General features: G+C 42.3%; 1 protein-coding gene across 1 annotated transcript in view; it reads left to right on the forward strand.

The window, feature by feature from the left end:
* The window catches only part of FAM3A (FAM3 metabolism regulating signaling molecule A), a 99,216-nt gene that overhangs the window by 19,640 nt on the left and 54,144 nt on the right, over positions 1 to 25,432 (forward strand). The window contains exon 2 of the mRNA XM_082262908.1: positions 22,210 to 22,285. Within this exon, the coding sequence (XP_082119034.1) occupies positions 22,273 to 22,285 (13 nt within the window). The 5' untranslated portion in view covers positions 22,210 to 22,272. The remainder of the gene's footprint in view (positions 1 to 22,209; positions 22,286 to 25,432) is intronic.

Raw genomic sequence — 25,432 nt, forward strand, 5'->3', positions numbered from 1 at the left:
GGAGCATTTTTATTGTTTTTTTTTTTTTTTAAAAGGGAGGAGAGATTTTTAAACATGCATAAAGAATGCAGCATGCAGGAATCTTAAAAATCCACGTCAATCGCAGCGCACTGGTGTGATGAGTTCCATAGAATTTAAAGTGATGCATTTTTCTTTAGCCTTTTTTTTTGGATCAGTGTAAAGCAGGGTGGATTTGATTTAAATCACTAGTAGAAAGGTTTGATTTAAATCATAATTTCTCTTTCGTTCATTGACAGACACAGCTCCTTATCTTCTTGACCGTAGGGTTATACTGCCTCCTACAGGAGTAGGACACTAGGCAGGAAAAAGCCTGACTACGCCTATGGGGCAGTCCCAAGGGGTATACACCCACTCTTGGCTATAGGCATTCATTTTTTTTCTGCCTAGTTATAATTATTATTACTATTATTATACAGGATTTATATAGCGCCAACAGTTTGCGCAGCGCTTAACAAAATGAAGGCAGACATTACAGTTACAATACAATTTGGAACAAGGGGAATCAGAGGGCCCTGCTCGTTAGAGCTTACAATCTAAAAGGGAGGGTTAATTGATACAAAAGGTAATAGCTGTGGGGGATGAGCCGATGGAGAAAGTGAAGTTATGAATAATTCGCCTTAGGAGTGTCTGGTACGCATTCAATCAGACAATGCCACGGCCGTGGCCTATGTCAATCAACAAGTGGGCACAAGATGTGCCCTGGTGGCTCGAGGTAGCCGGTACTCTTAAGGTGGGCAGAACGATTCGTTCCAGCCCCCTCTGCTGTACACATTCCAGGGGTGGAAAATTGTCAAGCGGATTATCTCAGTCAACAGGCGTTGGACCAGGGGAAATGGTCGCTTCATCCGGAGGGGTTTCATCAGTTGTGTCTCCGGTGGGGTACTCCTGAGGTGGACCTGTTGGCCTCTCGTCTCAACAAGAAGGTACAGAGGTTTGTGGCACGGTCTTGGGAACCTCTAACCAACGCCACAGATGCCTTAGTGACTCTTTGGAGCCAGTATCGTCTGATTCTACGCCCCCCTTAAACTTATGCCAAGACTCCTGCGCAGAATCGAGGCAGAATGCCTTCCGGTCCAGAGCTGGTTAAATAGAAGACTCTTTTTTTTTTTTTTTTTTTCATTTATTAAAAAAAAAAAAAAAAAAACTTATTTAAATAAAAAAAAAAAAAAAAAAAAAGGGAAACCCAATAAAAAATAAATAATAAAATTGATTTATATCCACCCTGGTGTAGAGGGCCCTTTAATAACAGTGCCCACTAATTACTGACACCTGTCATTTTACTTTTTAATTTATTATTTTTTCTTTTTTTTTTAGAATTTCACCCATTTCATTAAAATTTGTTCTTTTTGAAATCCAAAACTTTAATTTTCTAATATAAATTTTCAGTTCTTGTTTTAATATCTAGCCAAAGCCAATCAATGGTGATCACTAGAACCCAAATTTTCTCCCACCTTGGCATCAGACAATCTATTCCCATTTGTCAGTACTTGGTCTAGAACAGCCTTTTTCCCCCACCCTTTTTCAACCAGGGTGCCTTGAGATTTCTTCAGTGGTGCCTTGGCAAAATGACAAAAAATTTTTTGAAAAATTGTATACAAGTCATCAGGTGGATGAAGCCGGCCTTTTAGTTACACAAAGCCACAGGTTTTCATTGTGCACCATTACGACTTTCTAGACACCGTCATCCTAACAACCAATGATGTCATCAGTTAAGGAGGATGTCCGTTTTCCTCAGCACTGTGGTCACATTAGCTGAGTGATGGAGAGAAAATGAAGGAGAAGAGAAACATTGGAATACTAGTCAGTACTAGGTGCAAAAGTGTAAGTGTATTTGCTTTGGAATATTTTATCACCCCTAACTTTGGGTGTTCCATGTGAGAATACCAAGCGGAAAGTTTAAAGTCTATCTAAACTATCTATGCCATGTTGATCTGCTGGTCAAGTACCATGGTGAGCGTGCATTTCACTAGTGTTTTGTGGTGAATCACAGTGGGGATTACATGCACTATCATTTAAAGGTGAAGACGCACTTACATTGTGTAACGGAACAGGACACCCCTGACTGGGTACCTCCGTTGACAGATGCGCCTAGTGCTTCCCGAGGGCTCCAAGCACTCCACCAGATACTGTAACCACTTCAGACCCCACAAACCACCGCTTGGTTAGGGTCTCGCCGTCTCCTACCCACCCTGGACCTACGCCAAGGCTCCTGGTTTGCGTGGGTGAACCTCTCTTTCCCCAGAGAGTGCAGAAGAACAAGCTCTTACAAGAGCTTAGTGATTATCTAAAGGCGTATGGAAGACCATAGCAGTCCCTTGTAGACAGGACTCTAGATTGAGCGTGAAGTAACTCTAGAACAACTTTATTGAACAAGAAACAGACTTGTATACAGTTTTCACCCACAAGGTTACTGCCCAGGCGGACCTTGTTTAAGACTGGACGTAACATTCACAATCCAATAGGAACGGAGTTTTACACTCTCGTACTGTGTACACAATCCCTCCCCTCTGGCTGATTACAGTAGCATATACAGATGAAATTGTATACAGGAACTAAACTAATTATCTAGCCATCTGGACAGAACAATGTGAGGTCATTAACATTTAACAATGGAACAGACAGATCAACTTTAACACAATACACATTCCCTTCCAATACACAAACAATAGGGAAGTCTGCGAATGTCAGTCTGTGTCTCTCTCACAGCCAAGCATGGAATACACTGTGTAAGGTGGTATTAAATCTTCATATTTCTAATATGAAGATTTTGCTGACAAATATTGAAGCAATCCAAACCATTACTTTTGTCTTTCACTCATAGTGACGGTTAGTACTGTCACACATTGCACTCTGGACATATGGATTGCTGACTTTTTTTTTTTTATAACTATGTTGGTTGCATATATTATTATTTATGGGAGAAGACGCACTTTTAACCGCTTCCTGACTGCCCGGCGCCTTTTTACTGCGGCGGTGCTGTCGTCCTGCGCGAACCAATGTAGACCTACGTCAGTCGCGCGCCTGCTGCTTGGGGGGAGCGCGTCCTGCCGGCGGCACGCCCCAGCCCCCACTCGGCAGTGAGGACTCCGATGCACAGGGCAGGCAGCTCTGATTGCCGACTGACACCCGTGATCGTTCCCCGCTGAGAGAAAAGAACGGTCAGCTGTTGTAAACACAGCCAACCGTTGTTCTCCCTGGAATGATTATAGAGCTCCTGTGATCCTTTTATATAGGAACACAGGTCTCTTTCACAAGCCACGCCCCCCCATAGTTAGAATCACTCCCCTAGGTACACATATAACCCCTTGATCACCCCTAGGTTAACCCCTTCCCTGCCAGTGTCATTATTACAGTAACAGTGCATATTTTTAGCACTGATTACTGTAGTAATGTCACTGGTCCCCACAAAAGTGTAAAAAATGTCAGTCAGGGGTCCGATCTGTCCGCCGCAATGTCACAGTCCTGCTAACAATCGCAGTTCGCCACCATTACTAGTAATAAAAAATAAAAAAAAACAATAAAAATGACCTAGTTAGTAGTAGACGCGATAACCTTTGCGCAAACCAATCAAAATACGCTTATTGCAATTTCCTATGTAGCAGAAAACAAATTGGCCTAAAACGTTAAATAGTTTTTTTTTTTTTTTGTTTTTTGTTTTTTTTTTTAGGGAATGTTGTATAGCAGAAAGTGAAAAAAAAAAAAATATATATATATATATATATATAATTTTTTTTTTCAGAATTGTCGCTCTTTTTTTGTTTATAGCGCAAATAATAAAAATCGTACAGGTAATCAAATACCACCAAAAGAAAGCTCTATTTGTGGGGAAAAAAATTCCATTAATTTTATTTGGGTACAGCATCGCACAACCGCGCAATTGTCTGTTAAAATAACGCAGTGCCGAATCGCAAAAAATGGCCTGGTCATTAAGGGGGGAAATCTTCTGGTCCAGAAGTGGTTAATATATGGACGTTTGGGATTTACTTTTTCTTAGGGTTTTTTTTTTAAAGTGTTTTTTGTATTTTGCAATGTCATGACATCACTTCCAGGTATTGGAGCCTTACAGGTGCCAGATTTAAAAATAAAATTACAGCATTGATCCTGATTGACTGGTTGTGGTTGACAGCAGCAGGAGCCATTGGCTGCCGAAAGCCAATCAGGAGTGCGAATCCCCAGAGAGGCAAGGCTTTCCTGGACATTGTTGGATCAAGAGAGGGCTCACGTAAGTATTGGGGACTGGAGGGGGGGGGGAGCTGCTGCACACAGATGTTTTTTTACCTTCATGCATAGAATGCACAAGGGTTAAAAAAAAACTTGTGTCTTTACAACCACTTTAAAGGATAAGAATTATAAGCAGCTGCTGGGACCTGGCATTACAGGGCAAATCAACATGGATATTGGTGTTCAGGTGTGATTTAAAAGCGAAGTTCAACTTTTGTAAAAGAAAAAAAATATTTGCATTTATTATTATTATTAATAATTTTACTCTGCAGCCTGTAAGGCCCCGTTCACATAGGGGCGACGCTACTTCGCACCGCGACCTCCGAGGTTGCGGTGCGAGCAGCGCGCCGCGACCTCGGAGCGGCCGCCACGGACTTCATAACATTGAAGTCTATGGCGGTCGCCTCCTGGTCGCCCCAAAGAAGCTCCGGACCCTTTTTCTAAGTTGGAGCGACTTGTGTCGCTCCTATTAGAACGGGTCCGCGGCTTCCCTATGGGAGGCGACCTGTGAGGCGACCAGGTCGCCTCACAGGTCGCCTTAGTGTGAACGGGGACTAAGGCATTGTATACACGATCAACAGGCTGGGAGTGCAATGTCAAGATCCTGCAGACACTCAGTACATGATCTGCCCATACAACCAATACAGGCAGGCAGTTACTGAATGACAGGAAGAATCAATGGACTATGAGACTGCTCACTAGCACCCTCACAAATTCATTGAAAACTACAAGCCGCCGGCTGCAGAGGTCAATGGTTAAACACCCTCAGGTATCTGCAAATAGCTAAACTTAGTTGTGTGACTGTACCAAATAAATCAGGTGGCGTCCCTGTCAATATTTGATTAAAGATGAGCAAACACATTGCAATGTGACTGTACAATCTTTGGAAGTTCCAAGTATTACACTTCTCTTAAAGCGGAGTTCCACCCTAAAAATGAATTTTGCTGCATCAGTTAAAGTAAAAAAAAAACCTGAAAAAGAATTTGATAATTTAATATTTTTTATTTTTCACTTACCTTGTTTTTAATGAAAATTAACTTACCTTCCTTCCTCTTCCTCCTTATCTCGCCGCGGCCCCCGACGTCACTTCCTCCTTTGCATTGCGTCCTGAGAGATGAGCGTCATCAAACCCAGGATGCAATGGGAATGGCCGGCCGCTACTCAGATTGCTGATCACAATCTACAGCGCATGCGCGAGATTACTATCGGCATTCTGGGTAGCCAGGAACCAGGAAGAGGGACACAGCGGGGGACACAGCGGCTTCAGATGCCCACACCAGGGATGGCCGTGCTCTGTTTTAAAAAAAAATGGTGTTTTAAAGACCGCTGCGCGAATACCGCATGACAAAAAATATTGCAATGACTGCCATTTTATTCTCCAGAGTCTGCTAAAAAAATATATAAAATGTTTGGTGGTTGTTGGTGATTTGGTCAATCCCACCTCTTAATAGTCCCTGGCTATAGTCAAGTCTAATCGGTTCTGTGTAAGGGCGGAGCCTCCGGAAGAGTCCTTTCCCACTGGAATAAACACAAGTAGTCTGTGTGCAGGTCAAAGGAATTCTCGTCTGTTTTAATACATATCCAGAGATCTTATACAAAGAATACACAGTAAAGGGGGGGGGTGTCTAGGGTAGGTTATGTGTGCAAATAAATGGTTAAACATGAAAGTTAAGCAATACTGATCTCAAGTTCTAAAAGAGGAACTAGGGGTACAATGTCTACAGGAAGCGCATGTGTATATTTAGAAAAGGTGTTAAATGTAAAATATGTGTGATACTATCTGTCTGAAACTGAGTTAAAACTATCTTAGACAAAGTGTGTATTCAAAATGGATGCAGTAATAGAACATACAAAATTGAAGAACATATGTCAATGTCACGCCTCTTCAGGGGTTCTAAGTAATTTTCTAGCAAAAAATACTGATTTTAACTTGTAAACAAAAAGTGTCAAAAATAGTCAAAAATGGTGGGTAAGTGGTTAAATGATATCTCCTCTCGCATGTACATATAGGGAAAAACAAAGGGCAATCCACTAGTGCAATACAGTTTTAAAACTCCAATTTTTATTGTTAACCGGTTGCCGACCGCCGCACAACTACATACTGCGGCGGTCAGCCCCGGTCAGGCAGAGTGACGTCGGTACGTCACTCGTCGGTACATCCTCACCAACTCCACGCATGTGTGCCAGACATGGAGGAACCACCACCGCTTCACCCATTCACTTCGCCGCTCTGCCGTGTAGCCACTCCCTAACGTTTCGTCATTCTGTCTTTGTCAAAGGGGCTGATGTGCAGCCTCATCAGTGCACATCAGTGAAGGAGAAAAATTACTAATTTTTACTTTTTTTTTATTTTTTTTAAGCAAAAAATAAAAAACCCATTAGTGAAAAAAAACACCAAAAGAAAGCTCTATCTGTGTGTAAAAAGAAAAACATTTATTTGGGTACAGTGTTGCAATTGTCAAAAAAGTGTGACAGCGCTGAAAACTGGACTGGGCAGGGAGGGGTAAAAGTACCGGCTGGTTAAATTAAAAGCTGTTTGATTATTTAATTGGGGCAATAAAAGATCTACTTTTTATTATTTTAATCTAAACTTGCATGGTAGTGGGAAGAGATGTCTGATAAACAAGACAGTCTGCTTCTGGAATGAAGTCTCTGTTTGAGCAAACTATCAATCTAACCAAATGCGCAAATGGAAAAATGTCAGCTTCCTTGGGCTTATTGGTGGCCATGGATGCTTTAATTGTAATATCCAATTGATGTGCTATTTCATCTAAATCAGGGGTCTTCAAACTATGGCCCTCCAGTTGTTCAGGCACTACAACTCCCATCATGCCTAGTCATGTCTGAGAATGTCAGAGTTTTACAATTCCTCATGGGATGTCTAGTTCTGCAACAGCTGGAGGGCCGTAGTTTGAGGATCCCTGATCTAAATGATCAAATCCGAAACCGATCGAATAGCCATAACTTCAATTCAATTGATTTGCACTCAAACTGAGTCAATCTGCCAGGGTAGAAAACTGATTGTTTTGTATCAGTCAGTAGCACTGAGATTTGTTCATAAACAGAGCTACTATGGATCAGTGTTTAATTTTGGCAGCAAATTTCAATTTAGTTTTAGTCTTGGGACTAAAATGGCATTTTAGTTTTAGTCCCATTTTAGTCTTCTGCAAGTGTTTTAGTTTTAGTCGTATTTAGTCGACTAAAACTCCAGTACATTTTAGTCGACTAAAACTCCTCCAGTACATTTTAGTCGACTAAAACTCCTCCAGTACATTTTAGTCGACTAAAACTCCTCCAGTACATTTTAGTCGACTAAAACTCCTCCAGTACATTTTAGTCGACTAAAACTCCTCCAGTACATTTTAGTCGACTAAAACTCCTCCAGTACATTTTAGTCGACTAAAACTCCTCCAGTACATTTTAGTCGACTAAAACTCCTCCAGTACATTTTAGTCGACTAAAACTCCTCCAGTACATTTTAGTCGACTAAAACTCCTCCAGTACATTTTAGTCGACTAAAACTCCTCCAGTACATTTTAGTCGACTAAAACTCCTCCAGTACATTTTAGTCATCTATAATCGAATGGGTGTAGTTCAATTGTAATTTGTAATGCATTATTTTAGCATTTCTCTACAATTTCCAAACTCATTATATACTACTGCTGGTCCTGGAGTGAAAAATCGAATATGTTATTATTTATGGTATTAAGCTTTGAGCATGCACCAGTGTTAATTTTGGCAGCAAATTTCAATTTAGTTTTAGTTATATAGTTTTTTGACTAAAATGCCATTTTAGTTTTAGTCGTATTTTAGTCATCTGAATTGTTTTAGTCATATTTTAGTCGACTAAAATTGTGTTCATTTAGTCGACGAAAATGTTTTATTCGACGAAATTAACACTGCTATGGATAGCTTATGATTGCATCTTCCAACTATCAATCATCCACTGCCCTCCGTGTGCCCTAGCAATAATTTTCTTGTAATCGACAATAGATCCACTATTTCTATTGGGAGAGATTGATTAGAAAATGTATTTGATCCTTTATCAAAGTGCCTATTGGTTAGAGATGTGCTAAGCAATCAGTGTTGGTAACTCTAACTCGCACTCTTTCAGGTTGAACTGGATAAACTGGTGGTTTTTATGAGCCTTCCCAAACTGTGTAACTCAGCATCTCAGTCCCCAGTGTCATTTGGGAGGCAGCCACGCTTGGTTCTCCTAAGCAGGATGGTCTTGTACTGAGGAAACCTCCACACTTGTTCCAGGTCAGAGAATCCGAATTTGTTGAATTACAGGGGCAGCCAGAAAAGTACATTTTTAGGAGAAGACTGCAACATTTCTGTCATTATGGATTTGCTTTGCAGGGAAAGGAAAAGGGTTGCTCTCTCCTATTTCTCTTGCTCCTGTTCTGTACTATTCGAAGGTTGGGAGTGAAGTGAATTACTTGGCACTTCTGGCAGTGGGTGAGCATGTGACTTTTTTGCCTTCACTATCATGTAATAGCTCTCAGTGTCTCATGATTGGTCCAGTGCTTATGTTGCTGGCATTAGTAAATAGATATGAAGGTATGTTATCTTTACTTGTTTTAGCCCCTTTTTTTTAATGCATTTTTTCAGTTGGTTTCTGGTTAAGGACAAAATGATGTCCTACATCCCATTAGCCTTCATGGGCATTTTGTTTTCTTTCATCTGGAGGAGGGGCTTTCTCAGCTAAGCACACCCTCCTTCCGGCATGCCTGAGCTAAGGGCAGATAGATTCCAGGAAGTAAGGTCTACATCAATCCTCTTCCCTCACTTAAAGAGGAAGTAAACCCTCCTCTGCAACTTTTACCTATAGGTAAGCCTATGATAAGGCTTACCTATAGGCACTTTAAATATCTCCTAAACATGCACCGTTTAGGAGATATTTACCTAACATGCAGCCAGTGACATCACTGGCGCATACGCTCTGAAGGAACGGCCGCTGGTGCCGTTCATTCAGAGTCCTGTGCCGTGACCGTCGGCTCCCGCGCGCGTGCACGGGAGTGACATCACCGCAGCTCCGGCCAATCAGATGGCCGGATGCCGCGATCCCGGAAGACTGGCGACTGAACATGTCGCCCATCATAGAGGTAAGCGGGCGGCATGGCGGGGGCTCGTTCTAAGGTAAGTATTTTATAATGAGCTAGTATGCGCTGCATACTAGCTCATGAGTTTCTCTTTCAGGTTGAAAAAAAAAAATTGGGTTTACAATCTCTTTAAGATAGCCACTGCTGGTGGTGGGGGGTTCAAAGTGGTTTCTCAACACAAAGCATGGAGATTTGGATAGATGTGTGTTTTGCTGTCAATAATAAAAATGAATTCATAATGTTTCTAGCTTGTGCTCAGATACAGTTTAGTTCCACTTGAGGAAAATTGTGCAATCAGATTGTATGGTGTATGGCAAGCCTAAGAAATGGCATGTTGCTAAGTAGATAAGGGGTCTTGGTTTTGGTCTGGAAGTATTGTAAGGGCTGAGAGCAGGGATGTGCAATGATTTCACTAGATTACAAGTAGATTAGGGACAGGTGATTACAGACCAGTTTTCATGCGTTAATGCCAATGGTCTTTCTCATTGGTAAATGATCTTCAGGACTTAACATTTAATTCCTTCATACCTCATCTTACATTCTTGGCTCCACGCCTCGGGTCCATTGTACTTAAATAAACATGTTTGGACAAGGTTGCATGACCTTCTTTTGTTGTATGATATATTTGTACTGCTACCTTTCAATACCATATAGTGTTGTGACCTATGGAAATGTGGTAGTATCCCCTAATTGTCTAGGTGGCTTCTGAAAACTAGACTGTCACCCTACCTACTTTTACAGTCCTTTTGAAATGAAAACTGAGACTGGTCCTCCCCCCTCCTCTACAGCATATTTCTGTGCTTATGGAAATGCTGGACCTCTTCTGTGGTGAAAGGGAAATAACCATGATGTCTTTCATCTGCTGCATTAGGTTTGCTTAGCCGACCAGTGCTTCTATGGTCATCAACATTGCTAATTTCTTTCTGCTTCTTCAAAAGAGTTGAAACGGCACATCTTGAAACCCCAGTCTGCCACAGCACTGCCTGCCTGGAGTTTGCATGTTCTCCCTGTGCCTGTGTGGGTTTCTTCTGGGTTTTCTCCCACACTTCAAAGACTTGCAGGTAGTTTATGTCAGGGTCTGGACTTGATCCCGGGACCTCTGTAGTGTCTGGCAATGATTCTTCTTGCTGAGCCACCTGGAATGCTGGGCCATTCCCTGTCTTGAACCTTGAGCTTTTTGCTCCTCCCATGAACTTCCTGATTTATGCCATATCGCTGCTCTTTCTCTTTGCCAGATTATTGTGCTCTCTCCAGCCCAAATCTTGCTTTTGTCTCTACTCCTGCCATCTGTATCTTCGCTACCATTCGTTACTGACCTTTTGGCTTGTTCCTCAATTACGCATCTGCTTAATCCCAACCTGCAACCATTTGTTACTGACCTCTTGGCTTGTTCCTCAATTGCGCATCTGCTTAATCCCAACCTGCAACCATTCGTTACTGACCTTTTGGCTTGTTCCTCAATTGCGCATCTGCTTAATCCCAACTTGCAACCATTCGTTACTGACCTTTTGGCTTGTTCCTCAATTGCGCATCTGCTTAATCCCAACCTGCAACCATTCGTTACTGACCTTTTTGGCTTGTTTACGGACTACACCTTTGCTTAATCCCTACCTGCTATATCTGCTACTGGACCCCCGCTTGCTCATCTCCTGAGGACCATGACCTGGTACTAACACGCAGCAAAACCCATTTCCACCATCAGGGGCTCTGGTGAATACCAGTTAGTACTTAGACCCTGCACCCCAGGTAAACCTGTGTCATCAGCCAGGGTGACCTACTTGCATACCAGTCTCACTTGTTGTTGGGTGCTGCTCCACTGCTATAGCTACTGGCCTCCAAGCTTGACTCCAGACTGTGACCGGTTAATTGGCTCCTTTCTAGATTGGGATCTAGTAATTGTAATGTATGAATGTGACTTGGGACCTTCCATTCTAAGCTCCTTGAGGACAGGGACTGATGTGAATGTAAAATATATATAGAATGTGTGTGTATGTTGATCTAGATCAATTAGAGATATAATTTATCATATAAAAATATACATTGGATACTTTCTTTTTAAGAAGTACTGGAGAGCAGCTTGTAAAATATGAAAGTTGTATTAAAAATTATGCAAGTAAAATCTGCAGTAAATTATAATAAACATAATATGCTCGTTGCAAATACTCTCTACTCCATTCCCATATGTCTAGAGCCTTTAAAGTAGAAGTTCACCCTAATACTAAAATCTGTAAATCTGCTGGCGTCCAGAATCTAAGACGCTATGTAGCCCTGTAAAGAAGAAATCGCTTGTAATGGAACCGCGAACTACACTGTGTGGGCTTCTGCCAGTATGCGGCTTCCTCCAGTCTTGAACATAGGTATCAGATATTCTAGCCGCCCCCAATACAAAACTAGACTGAACTTAGCTTGTAGAGAACTGGAATCTTTATTGAACAACTCACACCGAATATATACAGGATGGACATCCCCCTCCTGATCTGATTACCCCACCAGGTCAGGTGCCTGATTACATTATCCTATGCAGATGAAATTGTGTACAGAAATATAATTAACCTGAACTAATTATCTAGCCATCTGGACCGAAACAACATGTGAGTTCATTAACAATTAAAAATGGGACAGACAGGCTTAACAGAAAACACATCACACCTTAGCACACAGACAATAGGAAGAGACCACCAGTAACAGACTGTCTGTCTCTGACATTGAAGAACCTGGAACAGAGGCCAATGTGAATAGCTCTTCCAATGAACATGTTCAGAATCAAACAGGCCAGGAATAGTCTTCATATATTTCTTGAGATATATGGTTAATAAATATCACTGTCCCATTTGAAGTAATCCAAACCATATTCTCAGTATCCATTAAAGCGGAGTTCCGGGCACAAAAACTATATATTTTTTTTGTGCCCCTCCGCTAGTTCGACATTACCTGAAAAGGAATTGGATAGTTATTTATTTTTTTTGTTTACTCACCTTGTAATTGAAGATCGTAAATACTCACCTCAGAGTACTTCCTCCCTCAGCGCCGCGGCTCACCCCGTCACTTCCTGTCTCGCGATGATTCCTGGGAGCTGAACGTCATCGCTCCCAGGAATCAATGCGACGGCACCGGCCCCGCTCGTCACTTCCGGGCGACGCTGCATTCCCCTGCTAAACAGTTTCTGGGCATGCCCAGAAACTGTGGAGGAATGCGGCGCTGCACCGGAAGTGACGAGAGGGGCCAGTGCAGGCGCATTCTGGGACAGGAAGACGCGGAAGAAGACACAGAAGTGGACCGCGCCGGCTTCACCTGCCCACAAGAGAGATGGAAACGCTGTGGAAGAAATTTTATAAGTAAGTATTTCTTCTAAAAGGTAAGTGCGAACCGGGACAGATCAGAGGCTAGCCATTGTGGAATGTGCTAGCCCTGACTGTCCCGGGGGTATGTCTATTAAAAAATGACTTCTGTGCCCGGAACTCCGCTTTAAGTTCCTGTCAATATACTTGGTCACCGCATGTCCCTAATAGACACAGGGTGACTTACACATAAGAGGGGCCTAGGTGGCTGAGAGGGATTTCCCAACTCTCTATGGTAAGCTGTGTTTCACGGGTTCCCCAACCAAAATAACTCCAGTCACATCGCTATACAGACCTTTTCTGAAGCCGCTCTGGTCCCACACTGAGCTGTCAGTGGCGACTTCTCTGTGGAAGCGGTTTCCAGAAGAGGCAGGTGACAATGGAACCCCATGGTAATTCTATGGGTGACATCACTTCCCAGGCATTTCCCAGTCATTGTTGGCTGTCTTTCTTCTGCAGAGCTTCTGCCGCTGGAGATTGGACCAGTGCGGCTTCAGAAAAGGTATGTATAGCGATTTCTTCTTTAACCCCGGTTCACACTTATGCGAGTGCGGGGTTCGCATGTAATGTCGGAGCGCACTGCTCCTTCATTACATGCGATCGGCTGTGCGGTGCGAGTTTAGCCATACACTTTGTATGGCTAAATTCGCACCCGCAGCAAACTCGCACAGGACCCTTTTTGGCAGCCGCATCAGGATCGGATCGCACAGCGGTTCACACTTGTGCGATCCGATCCTGTGCGAACTGCAAGATCGCACTGCGATATGCGATCAAACTGGGGGTGTCGTTAACATTACATTGACACCCCCAGCGTATCGCATATGGCAGTGTGAACTGCCGGGGGTGCGTGTGCGATGCGGGAACAGGCTGCAGATTCGCAGCCTTCCCGCATCGCATAAGTGTGAACCGGACCTTACAGGGCTTCATAGGTTAGTCTTGGATTGTGGATGCCTGTAGATGGGATGAATTTACACTTTAAAGTGGTTGTAATTTCTGTTACACCACTTGTACCTACAGGTAAGCCTATAATAAGGCTTACCTGAAGGTACTGTGAATATCTCCTAAACTTGCACAGTTTACCGTGCCGGACATTTAGAGCCTGTGCCATAAACGGCAGCTCCCGCGCACATGCACGGTAGTGAGGTCATAGCGGCTCTGGCCATTCACAGCGCCGGAGCCCGCGAACATGGAAGAAACACCGGGGAAGATATCAGCCGTCTCAGCAATGAGCTGAGAAGGGCTTTGTTCTAAGGTAAGTATTTCATAATGAGCTAGTATGGGATGCATACTAGCTCATTCTGCCATAGCCTTACAGGTTTGTTTTTTTTTTGCTTAGAGTGTAAACCCCCTGGGGGGGGGGGGGGGGGTTACAACATCTTTAACTAGTACAAAGGAGCTGTTCATTCTTTGTCATTTCCACCATGTATTGTGTATATAATAACATAATTAGGCATCATATAAACACAGGAAAGGTGGAGAGCATAGCAAACCGAATTGATACTATAAATACACATTGAAATATTTTGGTTTGTTCAAAGCATTTATCTGAATGCAGTGATCAGATTTTTGATGGATTAAAAAAAGTGATACAAATTTAACATGTATGCGATGCATACTAGCACATTATGCCATTGTCCTGCAGGGTTTTTTATTTAGTTTTTTTTTTGGGGGGGGGGGAATACAACCGCTTTTAAGATGTGAACAATGACCAAAGATTATACAGAACCCCTTGTCCAAAGTGTTTCTAGACTGAAGTTCTTCTTCAGGGATAGTCCCGGAAACTTGGCATTCAAAACTGAACACTCATCAATACCAATTAATAATACAGGTATCAATGTGAAACATGATGTTCATCACTTACTTACTGTAAGCCTGGTACACACGATGAGAATATTGGATGAATGATCGCCCTTTTTTTTTTTTTTGCATGCTAGACTCCATATCGAAAATCAAGTGGTTACCAACCACTTGATCTCCAGAAGGTTTTACCCCCTTCCTGACCAGGCTATTTTTGCGATATGGCACTTGTATTATAACTGACAATTGCACAGTCGTGCGTCCAAATAAAATGTCCTTTCCCCCCCCCCCCCCCCCCACAAATATAGCTTTCTTTTGGTGGTATTTGATCACCTGCAGTTTTTATTTTTTCTGCTATAAACAAAAAAAGATCAATTTTGAAAAATTTATATTTTTTTACTTTTTGCTATGAAACGGATCCAATAAATAAATCGAATTTCTTCATTCATTTAGGCCAAAATGTATTCTGCTACATATTTTTGTTAAAAAAAAAAATCCCAATAAGAGTATATTGATTGGTTTGCACAAGTAGTGCCCAAAAACGATGGGATATGTTTATGGAATTTTTAAAACATTTTTTACTGGTAATGGCGGCAATCAGCAACTTATAGCGGGACTGCGATATTGCAGCAGGCAAATTGGACAACTAACTGACACTTTTTTGGGAACCAGTGACACCAGTATAGTGATCAGTGCTAAAAAGGAAGGAAAGGTAGGAAGGTAGGAAAGGATTTAACATCTAAGGGTAGCCAACATTTGTGAGGTGTTTTTTCTAAGCAGTGTGCTGTTTTTTCTTCCTGCTTTGCTGCTGTCAAAACAGAGATCCCTGTATTTGTTTACCTCCACAGTGCTCTCTTCAGTAATCTCCAGAGCCGACTGTCAATGGCCGGCGACCAATCAGTGGCCGGCTCCCGCTGATTGGTTAGTGCTGCAGGCAGTTGCAGCACAGCCAGGGCGTGGGGGCGGGCTCCGTAGCCCGGAATGTGGATCACATACTAGGTATGTGATCCAGTGCAGGAGAGCCGCTTTTCCGCCGTATTTTTACTGTATACGGTCGGCAAGCGGCTAAAGTTACAAAAATTATTGTAAGACAGGATAATCATTCAGGAAGTGATGTAATTTATTGACTTGTATTTGTGTTTTATTTTTCGGACGAAAACTGTACTGAATAAAGGAAAATCATACGATCTGGTATCGTGCCAGAAACAAAAGACTTGGGGGTACTGGTAGACAACAGGCTTGGCAGTGGCATGCAATGCCAAGCCGCTGCAAGCAAAGCCAACAGAATACTGGGATGTATAAAAAAGGGGATTCACTCCAGAAATAAAGAGATTATTCTCCCACTCTACAAGACTCTGGTCAGGCCACATCTGGAGTATGCTGTCCAGTTCTGGGCACCGGTCCTCAGGAAGGATGTGATGGAACTGGAGAGAGTCCAGAGAAGAGCAACAAAAATAATTAGGGGAATGGAGGACATCAGCTATGAGGAAAGACTACAAGCACTGAACTTATTCTCTCTGGAGAAGAGACGATTGAGGGGGGATATGATATCAATGTACAAATACTGTACTGGCGACCCTAGCATAAGGAACAAACTATTCAGAGAAAGGGAATACAATAAGACACGTGGCCACTCATTAAAACTAGAGGAAAGGCGGTTTAACCTTAAAATGCGTAAGGGGTTCTTCACTGTAAGAGCGGTAAGGATGTGGAATTCTCTTCCACAAGCAGTCGTATCAGCAGGGAGCATTGATAATTTAAAAAAACTATTAGATGGGCACCTTAGAGACCACAACATACAGGGGTATACAATGTACGGTTAAAAGCAAACACACACACACATCATAGGTTGAACTGGATGGACTGATGTCTTTTTTCAACCTCACAAACAATGTAACTATGTTCGTGTTTTGTCTTTTCGGATAATTTCGGATGAACTGTCGTGAAAGCTGTGTACTAACGATCAGATTATCGTACGATCGCTTGGAAAGCGGTATCTTCTGTCCAATTTTCGGATCGCATGTACGCTTTATTGTCAAGGATCCACACCTAAGGATATAAATATATAAAAATTCCTATGCGCTGCCACTACCTTTTTAACTCCACTCACTAAATTTGCTGCTGAAGACACCACTATTGTGTTCCAACAGCAAAAAGTAAATCTGGAAATGTGCTTACAATATGTCTCCCCAATAACTGACCACTTGCCGCCAAATCACGTACCTGTATGTCATTGGCTAAAAGTGGTTGTACTGGCCGTCCGATTTCTTGTAATAACAATGCGGCTAAGTAACATATGCGGCCACTCATAATGGAAGGATTTGTTTTTTTTTTTTTTTTACCAAAACACCTGGTAAATTATTGTCCCTTTTTCATTCTTTTAGGATATATATTTAATTAAATTTTAAAGCTGTAATTATTTATAAAATGTGTACTTAATTCCTCTTTGTATACAGACCTATAGACACCATGCCACTAGCAGGCTAGAAAGGTTTTTTATTTTCTTTGCCCACCCAACATGCTGATTGGGGACCCTGGACCTCTCCCAGCCCCCAGACGTTCCCATATTGCAGGGGTCTTTAAACTATGGCCCTCCAGTTGTTCAGGAACTACAATTCCCATCATGCCTAGTCATGTCTGTGAATGTCAGAGTTTTACAATGCCTCATGGGACATGTAGTTCCACAACAGCTGGAGGGCCGTAGTTTGAAGATCTGTGCCCTATTGTATCATTGCATTCTGGCAGCAGCACCCACTGCTGTTAGAATACACCGATGCGCAGCTGCAGCTAATTGGCTGCCTCCACTAGTAGATGGAGAATCCTTTTCCTTCTAGTGAAGGCGATCTGTCTTTTGCCAGCGCTAGTTATAGACCTAGTGACAGTGACAGCGTGGTCTTTTAACTGGCACAGTCATGTGACCAGATCTAAAGAAAGCTGCACAGCACATAGTCATGTGACCAGATCTAAAGAAAGCTGCACATCACATAGTCATGTGACCAGAAGTAGCAGACCCATTTCCAACATGTAGGTTGAATTGCATAACTGAGACAGTGAGCATAGATTAAAGTAGAACTATACTTCATCTGAGCACCACTATCCAAAAATGCTATTTAATATAATTGGATTAATATATTTTTAATGTTCAAAACAAACTCACCCATCCAGCCATGTCTCCATGCCTTATTTTGTTGAGAAATCGCGTAAAAAAAATGGCCCCTAGCATTTCTGGCCGTGGCCATCTTGAGTGACCGCAAATGATTTATCTAGCATTTACTTATGGAATCCACGTGCCCTTCGCTCCTGTATGCAACCAAGAGAGGTGTTGCTTAGCTGAGAAAGCCCCTCCTCCCCTACCAGAAGATGTATGACCTAATTTTCCTAGGCATGGAAACCAGGAAGTAACTGAAGAAATGTAAAACAAAAAAAGTTTGGAACCAGTAAATATGATATACATTCCTATCGAAAGCTGACCCTTTTTATCCCTATTATAGAATAGGAATGGAACGAAATCTTGGTTTCTCTATCGTTCATTGACGGACGCAGTACTCTGATGCCTTTCAGTAGGGTTATGCTGCCCCCTACAGGAGTAGGACACTAGGCAGAAAAAAAGTTCTGGCTACGCCTATGGGAAGTCCCAGAGGGTACACCCTCTCTCTTCCTGAATAGAATGCCAGTTTTAATCTGCCTAGTCAGGAGTAAGGTCCTAGTTCCTTGCTGGGATCTTTGGTCCTGGCATTAAAGTGTTTTTAGATGGGCGCATTCTACTTGGGCGCTTAGTGCTTCTTGGGCTTTTCGCGATCAGGCATCTGTGCTGAAGGTTTGCAAGGTGGTGACTTGGTCGTCTGTTCACACCTTTTACCAAAGGTGGACGTGCTGGCTTCTGCAGATGCTTCCTTTGGCCGCAAGGTTTTGCAGGCTGCTGTTTAGTGGGCCCTTTGGCCTTCCTTGAGGGTGTTTACGGTTTGGTTTTCAGGTGGACCTTATCTTGTTGTTTCTGATGGTTCCTATGTTGCCTGTTTGGCCTTGGGGACTGTTTTTTTTTTTTTTCTTCTGCTGTTCCCATCGCTCATTAGGGTACTGCTTTGGGAGGTCCCTACTGATATGCATCAGAGGACTGCGTCTGTCAATGAATGATAGAGAAAACTGGATTTTTGACTTACCGTAAAATAATTTTCTCTTAGGTTCATTGACGGACACAGTACCGTCCCTCTAAATTTGAGTGGGTTGGTGTGGTTTTCTCTGACACTGCTTTGATACAAAACTGACATCCTTTGCAGGAAGAGAGAGGGTATACCCCCAGGGACTGCCCATAGGCGTGGCCAGAATTTTTTTTTGCCTCGTGTCCTACTCCTGTAGGGGCAGTATAACCCTACTGATATACATCAGAGACTGCGTCCGTCAATGAACCTAAGAGAAAAGGATTTTACGGTAAGTCAAAAATCCATTTTTTTTTTCTTTCCTTTTTGTAGTTTGTTCCCTAAGGAAAATTTACCTTCATTTCCATTTTCATGGACCCTGCTGGAATTGAGCAAAATTCTCTTTAAGGTGAGAGATATACCCTTTTAAACAGTTGTTCCCAATGGAAGATTTCTCTGGTTTCCTGTTTCTGTGACAACGCATGGATATGGTTTCTTGAGAACCTTATCTGTTCATTAATATGGTCAGAAAATGACTACTAGGCTGTCTACAGACATCAGGCAGGGTCCAGCACATGCAAAACAAAATTAAATTTCCAGCTCAACTCACCAGCCAGTCTGCAAGAAACCATATTATCCTAACAGTTTGCATTAAAATCAGGGATTTGCAAATGTGTAAGCTGTAGAGCTGCTCCAAGGCAACCCATGATTGTCCTAGCAGGGTCCGGCATATCCCAGCCTAGTAATTTTTGCATGTTTGTGCAAAGTAGTGGAAAATGTTGGGGGGGGGGGGGGGGGGGAGATATAGGCTGCTGAGGACATTGATCTGTCCCAGAGAATAAGCAATTGTAATTAATGGTGAAGATGCAGGCCAGCCACATAGGAACATTCCCAGTCAGTCTGTAAAACTGTATCAGGCGTATGTTCTCTGTTATCTGGCACCTTTTTCCAAATCGTATCAGTAATATAGTCCTATTAAGTGCCAGACCTCCAGATCCTGTTAGCAGTGTATGTATAAGACTCACACATTGCTTTCTTTGTTGCTTAAGATCTCAAGGAATATGGTCAATTTTTGAAAGGCTCTAACAAATTGGATGTTAGAATGAGATGATTGCAAAGCTTATACAGCGGGAGTACAGCTCCTCCCAAACCTAGCTTATCTGTTGGAGATAATAGAACTGGTTTGTTCAGCTCTAGTACACACATATGGCACACGAGGATTCTAGTCTTTTCAGTTTGTGTCCCTTATACACACATGTAGGAGTGTTCAACTCTATGTGTATAATTTTAAACTTTTTCTGTTTGTATTTTAATTATAGATGTACATGGGGCAGCCATGTTTTCTTATTGCATTGACTTTGTTCTGCTTTACTGCTCCTTCTTACAATGGAAGTCTGGGTTGAGCGAACAGAAATTTTCTAAAATTAAGGCAATTCTCGCCTTTTAAATTGATTGTAAGTGTGTATATATATATATATATATATATATATATATATATATATATATATATATATATATATATATATATTTATTTTTTTTATTAAAGAACTAACATGTTATACTTGTGTGGGTTTTGCACAGAGCAGCCCCGATCCTTCTCCTCTCGGGTCCCCCCACTAGCGCTTCTGGCTCCTCCCCCATACCAAGCCTCTTGCTATGATGGCACTCCTGCATGCTCGCTCCAGAGCCCTGCTCTGTGTCCACTGACGCACGCAGCATGGCTTAGCCCACTCATCCCTTGTTTCCTCCTCATTGGCTGTGATTGACAGCAGCAGGAGCCAATGAGGAGGGAAAGCAGCAGAGAAAGCTTCTGCTCCCGTGCACATCGATGGATTGAGTTCAAGTGGGGGGGGGGGGGGTGCGCATGCAGAATGTTTTTTACCTTAACCCCTTTGTGCCTGTGTAAAACAAAACTTAATGCCGAAGCACAATTTTCCCACTTTGACTTGTGTTCGTAAAACCATACTCGTCACAACTACTTTGTGCACCTAGGTGGATCATACCTTGTTTTTTTCAGAACAAATTAGGCTTTCATTTGGTAGTAAATGGTAATAAATATCTCCATGAGTGCGCATTTTTTATCCTACCTAAAACACACTGATACTAATTTAAAAATAAAAAAAACCTGTCCAAAAAAAATGACCTTTGACCCCAACACTAACCCTGGCGTGGACCTATATCAAACCTTAAGCTAGGTATTTTTTTCATTTTATTTTTTTTATTGGGTGTTCTTTTTTTTTTTTTTTTACTACATGCACTTTTTTTTTCTCTGTCTACAAGGAAAGCGAGAGATATGATTTATCTCTCTCCTCCTTTCACAGAGCGAGAAAACATGGGGGTGGGCCTCACATTGACTGATTACTGTGGTAGCCAGTTAGGCTATCGCAGCATTCAGGTGACCCAGAATTGGGTGTTCCTGGTCCTGTTCATTAGTATGAAGCCCTGGGGCTATTGGTTAGACCCCGGTCTCTGTACTTGGAGTGCACCATGCTGACACTTCCAATACAAAGGGAGATACCCAAATATATGGCCCCACGGAAAAAAAGCCCAGTCTAGTGGGGCCGCATGTTTGTCTGAAGTCGATGTCAAGGAGTTAATGTAGAGAATGCTTGAAGTACAACTTCACTTTACCAATCAACATTGTTTTTTTGTTAATCCTCATGCTACTAGCATTAGTAAATGGATAGGAAAGTAGATCATATTTACTTTCAACTTTTTTTTTTTTTTTTTTACATTTCTTGTGGTAGTTCCCGGTTTCATGCCTAGGCAAATGATGTCATACATCCCAGGAGCCTTCAGGAGGGGTTTTTACAGCTCAACACGCTCTCCTGCATGTATACTTGGGCCAAGGGTAGGAAGCAAATGCTACCTGAATCATCTGCCCTTACTCAAGATGGTCACGACCAGAAATGCTAGGGGGTGATTTCTCACGAAAGTAAAGCATAGAGACATGGATGGATGGGGAAGTTTGCTTTGAATATTAAAAATGAATTAAATAGTGTTTTTGGTTTGTGGTGCTCAGATGCCATGTAGTTCTGCTTAGGGTAACAAACCTTCTGCCTTTAGAACCACTTTAATCTAGCCACATGTGGCTCAAATTTTGGATGATTCCTACTGGATCAGTGGAATTTGGAGCCTTGGTGGCCTTGTCTGTAGAAACCTGCTCAACAACAGAAGTAGATTTCAAAATCTATAGGAAAATGATCATTCAAATAGTGTCAACATCCTATCAGATGCTGTAACTGTTCGAGGGTATTCAGGCATCTGCAAGTGCTGTGGCTATCGGAGTACAATAACCACGAGTTGAGATGTCGCCATTCACGCTGTTTGGCGTGGATGAGGGAATCAATGGATTTCTTTTAGTCAGCCTCTCCACTCATGACTACATGCATATGGCTAGCCTTAGGCAGGCCATAGACACTGGTCACACGGCTCCCATGAGTTAAAATGAGTCATTTATCTTTGTATTTATCTGTTATCCTAGAGTTCAGCTTGTAAATAAAAAGAAAATGAAAGCCCATAACAACGACCTACAGGTAGGATTTGTAAACCAGGATGAGTTATGACTTTAACTTCATTCTCTTTATGCAGGGTGACTCGCAGAGGGAAATCACCCAGAGTACCCGGGCAGAAGGCGTGCTTCTCAACTACATTATGCGGTTAGCAGGTAACTTTACCAGCTTTGTTTGCAGTGCAATTGTGACGTTTTTATTGTAATTTGTGTAGAAAATGGCAGTTTGAGCATGAACAAAATGTATCTCTGTGAGCAAAGTTCCATTGGCAGGGCACTTTATACCTACCCTTGACATGTTATCGTAGCCACTGTAGCTATATATATATATATATATATATATATATATATATATATATATATATATATATTAGGGATCTCCCTAATAGGGGCCGATATGCACTTTCCCCGGTACATTGGAATTGGCCACCAAGGTGATCCATATTTCAGGAAAATGCTTGTACCAGAGTAATGCCTGCAGCTAGAGGCATCACCCCGGTACCGGCGTCCATAGCCAATGGTCGGCTGTGTTGTAATGACAACCGTTGGGGCTGAGAAGCCGCTCAGCTGTCATTACAAGGAGCGGGAGGAGACGTCCCCCCACGCCTTCCGCGGCTCGCCCGGGTCTCCCGTCCCACCGGGAGACCGGGGCAGCCAGCCTGCACGGCCGCCGAAGACCCGATCAAAGCCACGTCATGTCTGGAGGAAGCCAAAGGAGTGGCTATGGGACAATTCTGTGAATGTCCTTGAGTGGCCCAGCCAGAACCCAGACTTGAAAGCGATTGAACATCTCTGGAGAGATCTGAGAGATCTGGCTGTGCACCGACTCTCCCCATCCAAACTGATGGAGCTTGAGATGTCTTGCAAAGGAGTATAGGAGAAACTGTCCAAAAATAGGTGTGCCAAGCTTGTAGCATCATACTAAAAAAGACTTAAAGCTGTTATGGGCGCCAAAGGTGCTTCAACAAGTATAAGGCAAAGGCTGCGAATAATTATGTAATTTTTTTTTTAGTTTTAAATTTGCAAAGATTTAAAACAAACTTATTTCTGTTATTATGGGGTATTGTATGTAGAACTTTGAGTAAAAGAAGGACGTTAATCCATTTTAGAATAAGGCTGTAACAAAATGTAGAAGTGAAGCAATGTGAATACTTTCCGGATGCACTATGTAGAAATAAACACAAATCAAAAAGAAAATAGTTTAAGGGGGGAGGGGAATGAGGGCTTAATTAGAGCTTATTAGGGTAATCTAAGGGTCAATAAAATACTAATTTTATTTAAAAAACAAAACTTTTTTTTTTTTTTTTTTTTTCCTTGTCAGGTTGATTTTAACTGACATTTGCAGGAACAAAGCTGATCCCTTTTTGATTTGCAGATGAATGAAATGGATATACTGTACATGGGGGAGAACAAAGGAGTAATAATAGTACCATAAAAAATAAGAGACAGATACCACTTTAAATGGTCATAATATGGCCACGATGTTTATTATGGGGTAACCCAGTTAAACATATCATAGTAACAATATTAAACTTAAAATGTCGGCATAACTTTAAAATCTCATTGCCTTCAAATGACCAAATACAGTAAATCAATAACTCTGTCCAGCCAGACTACACTGGATGACTAACCCCACCAGCTAAAGCCAAGTGAAGAACACTTCGCTGAGGCCCCCCAAACACCTTGGCTTGATCAATAATGTTTTGTAAAACCAGATTGAAAATGTCCAAACCTATGTTGGATAAATTTACCAAGTCAGGTCTATAAAGACCCGGAATAAACCCTTCTTAATCGAAATGACGGTACGAAAAACCAATTAAAGTAGCTAAATAATTGTGAATTGTTCTGTTCAAACGCCTACAAATTTTGTCTAGTGTGGAGGTCACCAAGGTTGGGTCCTGGACGGGTGTTACATAGAACCAATATTTGGGCTGTTGTCCCTTTTAAGGGAAGTAAAGGGTCACAGGAAGGCAAGGGTTATGCTGTCTCCCAGAGAGACCAGCTCTTAACCGCTTGCCGACCGCCGCAAGTAGATTTACTGCGGCCGTCAGCCCCGGCCAGGCAGAGTGACGTTAATTAACGTCACTAGCTTGTGAGGGTCTAGGGAGTGAGCGCGCGCCCGCGCGGTCACGGACCCCCCCCCCCCCCCCCCCCGTGCGTGTGACTGGCGGACCCGATGTCACTTGGCGATCGTCGGGGGAGAGGGAGAAAGTCAGGCAGCTTGTGTAAACAAGCCACCTGTCATTCTCCTCGGTGTAAAAACACTGATCAGACGGATCTACTATGTAGAACCGTTGATCAGTGTCCTTACACCGCAAGTCACAGCCAATCACAGTAGAAAGCACGCCCCTAGGGACACACACAGCCCCTCCCTCCCAAATAAAGTTAACCCCTTCACTACCAGTGTATTTTTACAGTAACAGTGCATATATATAGCACTGATTACTGTAGAAATGTCACTGGTAACCCCAAAAGTGTCAAAAATGTCAGTCAAGGGTCCGATCTGTTTGCCGCAATGTCGCAGTACCGCAAAAAAATCGCAGATCGCCGCCATTACGCGTTAAAAAAAAACAACAAAAATGACAAAAATCTTTCCCTTTGTTAGTAAACGCGATAACTTTTGCGCAAACCAATGAAAATACGCTTTTTGCGATTTTTTTTTTTTTTACCAAACATAGGTAGGATAAAACAAATTGGCCGAAAATGTTAAAAAATTTAGATTTTTACATTTTTTTGGGGGGGGGGGAATTTCATATAAAAAATTTGAAAAATATTGTTATTTTTGCAAAATTTACGCTTTTTTTGTTTATAGCGCAAAAAGTAAAAAGCGCACAGGTGATCAAATACCACCAAAAGAATGCTTTGTGGGAAAAAAAGGACATCAAATTCGTTTAGGTACAGCGTCGCACGACCGCGCAATTGTCCGTTAAAGTCACGCAGTGCCGAATCGCAAAATACCCCCTGGTCGTTTAGCAGCCAAATCCTCCGGGGCTTAAGTGGTTAAAGACAGGAAGTAGTGTTGGTGGGGGTGGGGAGTAGGAGCTGGTTACACACCTGGGAGACTGAACTGGTGTAACAAGTGTTTGTGTGCTGCATGGTGGCTGGAGACAAGCTGCTACCTGGGACTGCTTACCTGGGGTAAACCCCCGTCAGAAGCCGATATTGTATTATATCTGCCATTTATGCTGTTTGCTGTTGGAAGCCTTATTTCTGTTGTGGAAGAAAATAAACCACTCATGCTTTAAATTTACCCGGCTTGTGCACGTGATCCCTTGGAGCTATCATCCCAAATATTACACTAGG

Source organism: Pelophylax lessonae (assembly GCF_965119305.1).
Source record: "Pelophylax lessonae genome assembly, chromosome: 7".
NCBI classification, from domain to species: domain Eukaryota; kingdom Metazoa; phylum Chordata; class Amphibia; order Anura; family Ranidae; genus Pelophylax; species Pelophylax lessonae.